Raw genomic sequence first — 4,753 nt, 5'->3', positions numbered from 1 at the left:
TTCACAAGACAAAAAAAAAACCCGTCTGAATGAACCAAAAGGCCAAACATCCCCCTCCACTCAGGAGAATGACATTTTAAACAAATGACTTTGGGAGCATGGTTTTCAATAATGAAGAATCAGCGGTACTGTATACAGCATCCTTTTATTTCTTCTGACACAAAGAAATTAAACATCTCTTCAAAAAAAAAAAAAAAAAAAAAAGGATAGAACAGCTTTATGTTAAGGAAATCAAAACCAAAATAGTCCCGTACCACAATCGACTGTCAGACATAAACGCAAAGAGCCTTTCTTTGGGAGAACTCTGGGTTTTCAAGGCCCCGAGCTGCGTGTTTAAAAGAGCTCAGTCTGTAACTGTAAAAGTTGCTGTCATTTAGTAAAGCATTAATTATTTAGTGTTTCAGAGCTTCCCCCCAGGCAGACAGAGCGACAGGCACAGTTTAACCTAACTGTTGCCCTCATCAGCAATCTTAAGATCCTTTTCTAAGGTGTCAGAGCTTTTCAACGTAAAAATCTACTGTAACCAAATATATCTTAACACCAAACAATTTGAAATAATCTAGTTGAAGGGGTTTCTTTTCTTTTTTTTTTTTTTTTTGGTTTGAAATGGTGAGACTTGATTTGGTTACTTTAAAGCAGTCACTAAAGATGGGTGTTAAGAGAAAGTCAACTCAAAAGCAGGAGCAGAGAGCATGTGCACAGCAGCCAATACAGCGATCTCTCTTTTATTTAAAAATCACACCACACACACACACACACACACACACACACACAGATGCTGTCTGAGAAGGTGGAATGTCTCACATCTTGGCTTTGCCAAACCACACCTACAGAACAGAAGTCCAACATAATACTGAAACAACGAGTATGAACGACAAATGGTCTATTTCACATTCTGACAGCTCAGAGGAGATGGTAAAGCCAGTTGCGTTCAGAGGTCATCTGAAGCAAAAAGCAACATGGTGACCGACTGTACCAACTGCTTTTAGAGATTTTTTTGGGCTTCCTTTGAGTGCGACTGCAATTCTGTTGCTGAATTGTTTTGGAAAGTAGTTTCCGGGGGATGAGTGGCTTATTGTATGTGCTATAAATCTGACAATATCGACGACAACTTTCAAGGTTGCCGAGGGTCTCATCTTTAAAATAAACTGAGAAGTCTTCTTTAAAATGAGGAATTACACTGCTTAATTACAATGTTTAATGCCTTTTACTGTTGGAATGGAATCATTTCTAGTATCACAAATGTTTTTCCAAATGAATCATTAAGACAGTAAAATATCTGTCCATTCATACAGAAAAGCCTGTGACTACAGAATATGATGAAGAGGCAGGTAAGCAGTGACCACCTGGGTACGGCACCAAGTCTGTAGATCTAGCGCATTTGCATCAGTCAAACTAATATAATAAAAAGCTTTTGCTGAACAGGTGGGTCCAGGGGCAGGTCCTGAGAGACCACCCCAGTCTAAGGCCTCATAACTCAATACCAACTCTTTCAAAACGGAGCCCAGTGTCAGTTTGAGCGTTTTAGAGTTCCAAGGGGGCGGAAATATGCTCTGGAATTCAAAATAAATACAACAACAACAACAACAACAACAACAACGCGCACGCGCAAGGGCTGTGTGTTTCCAGTCCGATATGAAAATCGCTAAATCCAATCTGAGATGGAGAGATGGCCTAAGCACTGTGTCCACACACAGGGCACAGCTTCATCAGCAGCCATCCTCTGTGCAAAAAGCATGTGCTGGGGTTTCTCAGAGGAAACAGCAGGGGCACTGTCAGTCCTACGTCCTTACAGGTTGGATTTGGGTCCACTGTTGACGGGGATGGCTCTGAGCTCTGTCCGCATGCACAGGTATTCTCCGATGACTGCCATGAGGGCTATGCAGGCCATATTCACCAGCCACCAGGCCAGGGCAGCGGGCAGGTGGGAGTTATAGATCCAACAGCCAATCATGTGGAAGAAATGAACCGTGACAGTGAAGTCCAGACATTGTTTCCCTCTGCGGATGAAGAACCACAGGCCCAGAGCACTGTCGGGGAGGAACACAGGAATGCAGAGAGAATATGGTCATCAGGACTCTTATATATGTTTATATATTTCAAAGCTAAAAAACACATTACAGCTCCAAATGCAGCCTTTTACATTTTTGTGTACAATCTGTAAACAATCACAGTGTTTACTGCGTATTTGCATTTCATATATGCAAAGGACTAATTTAAAACTGATAGGCCTGCTGTTTCCAGAGAGCCCAATAAAGATATATACAATATATTTAAAAACAACAACAACAAAAACAATTTTATTGCCCCTTTGCCCAAAGCCCAGTATACACTGAGAATTGGATGTAATGGAGGGGGGTTCAGAATTTGTCCACTGAAAGACATTGAAGAGGACATGTTAGATTGTCATGTCCATTACTACAGATGTGAAATTAGCTGTGGTAAGCATTTTGTCCACTGCAGCTGATTCACACACTGATGTATCACAGATTTTAGCAATATTGGACAAGCTGTCAATAAACAAAACAGTAAATAAGCAATGCAGCAAGTCAGTTTAAGTTTATACAGAGCTCTGGAACAAATGCCTACACCTAAACATAGAGATTGAAACATATTTCCAAATAAATTCAGCGATTGCTTAACATTATCAACAAGTGTTTGCCTCAGCTGAAATCATAAAAAGATAACAGCTTCGAAAGCTTAAAAAAAACAGATTACAACAGACATCCTGCCCCTTACCAGAACACAGAATAACAACACACACTCTTACCATGTAAGGGAGTTTAAAATGAATGCCATCATTGACAAGCGGCCTTGTACTGTTGAGAAGCCGAGAACCTGCAGACACAAATCACAGTGATAAAAAAAAAAAACAACAACAACAAAACAAATAAAACAAACAAACAAAAAAAAAGAGTCTGAGATGATGTGAGACTTCACATGCTACGAATCACAACAACCCACGCAAAATATATAAGCCATACAATACACAAATTACAGTTTTCAACACTGAAGTTCGAACATGTATCTCAAAGGAAAGGGTCACTGCATAAATATATCTTATGTTTTTAAAAAGGATTTTAGCATGTAAAAAAAAAAAAAAAAAGGTTTCTGAACTTTCAGTATGGTCCAGAGCATTCAGACAGGGCATGACTAACCTCATAGCTGAAGATCTGGTCAAGTGATCTGTTGGGCCTCACTTGCACTAAACTGTCCACACCGACCAACCATAGCCCCAGGAAGCTGTAATAGATGCACTGCATCAGCACAATCTGAGATATGATGAGGACGGGGTCCCAGATGTAACTCCGGAAATGACTGGCCATTGTCACACCGCAGATGGGGACACACAAGTCCCCAAGTCCACTGAGCCACAGTCAGTGCTCCGAGCAAAGTCGAATCAAAATCACTTCACCTTTGGTCTGCAACAAAAAGAAAGGAGTTTAATCAGCTCAAGTATGTTTATTTTGACATGTTTTGGAAATAGCAAAGATGCCCCCTCCCCTTAAATAAAAACACTCCTAGTTAACTCTTCTTCAGCCCTTCTGAAAGGTGAACACTTGAGATCAATAAGGCCTATTGAAGTTCTGACAGAGCATCAGAAACAACGTGTAATCAGATCCTTTGCTTTTGTATTAGATCTGTTAAAGACGTACACTTGCCTAAAATGACGACCTTTCAGTTGGCATGTTATTTAAAGAACTGTGCAAGTATTTAGTAAGCTTACACGTATTTACGGCAATAACTAGGTTATGTCCTTACACTCGTTACTGGCGGAGTGAAAGGGCTCGATTAATTTGATCACAGATCTATCTAGCGTGTGAACGGTAATACGTTCAAACCTGCACTAAAGTAACGGGGCTACGTGCGTATATACTACGCTTTCAGGCTGGTTAGCAAGGTAGCTACTCGAGAGATGCGGCAGCTAAACTCTGAGACCTAGGGCAAACTGAACAATTGGGCGATACTGAGTAGCTAACTGGCTACTCTGCTAGCAAGCTAGCAATAATGACTTCATGACACGGTAACAAACTATCAAATTAACCAAAGGCTTAGGTTCATGACACACATGATCATTCAGTACTACCTAGTCAGTGGGACGTGTGGTCTTATTTCGCTACAAACCAAATGTGATCGAGTCGGCGAAAAGACTTGCTAGCAGTAAACTTACGTCGTTGTTCTGTGGCACTGGTTACAGAGTAACCTAACTAGTTAAATGAATGTATATGACTCGGTCTTAAACTAGATTATTCAGAGATTTGTGCAGAGTGCAACACTAGTATATCGTAATTTTTGCTTCATCCGAGATTTGATGACTCGCGTAGCATAAACGGAAGCAAACAGATAACAGGCAAGTTAGCAAAACTGTTGTTGTGAAAATCACTAAGCTAAGTCTACCTTGGAAAGTAGATTAGCCTGGACGCTCAGTATATCCGATTTGTTGTGCAGGAGACCCAAACTGATGACAAGTGATTCCCGTTAACCCAGAGCGTTGTTAAAGTCGATCCAAACGGCTGATAATTTCGACAACAAGTAAAACAAGCCAGTCATCTCTATAAGCTCGCCAGTAACTTCACACCGGAAGTATAAGTTTCGTCAAGTGAAAAGGTGTGACATCACGCAGAATACGGTTGGACACAAAGTTACTGGTCCCATGATACTCACAGAGAGTCGGCTCATTATTAGTCAGTTGATTAATGACCCTGTATTGTTTGTAAACGAAAGGTTTCAGGTTCGTTAAGTTATAAATCAC

At 40.7% G+C, this 4,753-nt stretch overlaps 1 protein-coding gene across 1 annotated transcript; it reads right to left on the bottom strand.

The window, feature by feature from the left end:
* Nucleotides 1-255: 255 nt before the first annotated feature.
* sys1 (SYS1 golgi trafficking protein) lies at nt 256-4,544 on the bottom strand. The gene is made up of 4 exons (XM_030777374.1): nt 4,399-4,544; nt 3,159-3,422; nt 2,771-2,838; nt 256-2,030 (listed from the first exon to the last, which is right to left on the bottom strand). The coding sequence occupies exons 2-4, from the start codon at nt 3,324-3,326 to the stop codon at nt 1,790-1,792; spliced, it is 477 nt and encodes a 158-aa protein (XP_030633234.1). The 5' UTR covers nt 3,327-3,422; nt 4,399-4,544; the 3' UTR covers nt 256-1,789.
* Between the last annotated feature and the right edge of the window lie 209 nt (nt 4,545-4,753).

Source organism: Chanos chanos, chromosome 6, assembly GCF_902362185.1.
Source record: "Chanos chanos chromosome 6, fChaCha1.1, whole genome shotgun sequence".
In the NCBI taxonomy this organism is placed as follows: domain Eukaryota; kingdom Metazoa; phylum Chordata; class Actinopteri; order Gonorynchiformes; family Chanidae; genus Chanos; species Chanos chanos.
The sequence above is the reverse complement of the archived record's forward strand: the minus strand, read 5'-3'. Positions and strand labels throughout refer to the sequence as shown.

What these genes read in the sequence shown, in the direction of transcription:
- sys1 (XM_030777374.1), bottom strand. Translation starts at nt 3,326, where the DNA reads ATGGCCAGTCATTTCCGGAGTTACATCTGGGACCCCGTCCTCATCATA. An exon ending in ACCAGATCTTCAGCTATGAG is followed by an intron (nt 2,839 to 3,158) that starts GTTAGTCATGCC and finishes TTGTGTCTGCAG; the next exon opens with GTTCTCGGCTTCTCAACAGT. An exon ending in ATTTTAAACTCCCTTACATG is followed by an intron (nt 2,031 to 2,770) that starts GTAAGAGTGTGT and finishes CCTCCCCGACAG; the next exon opens with TGCTCTGGGCCTGTGGTTCT.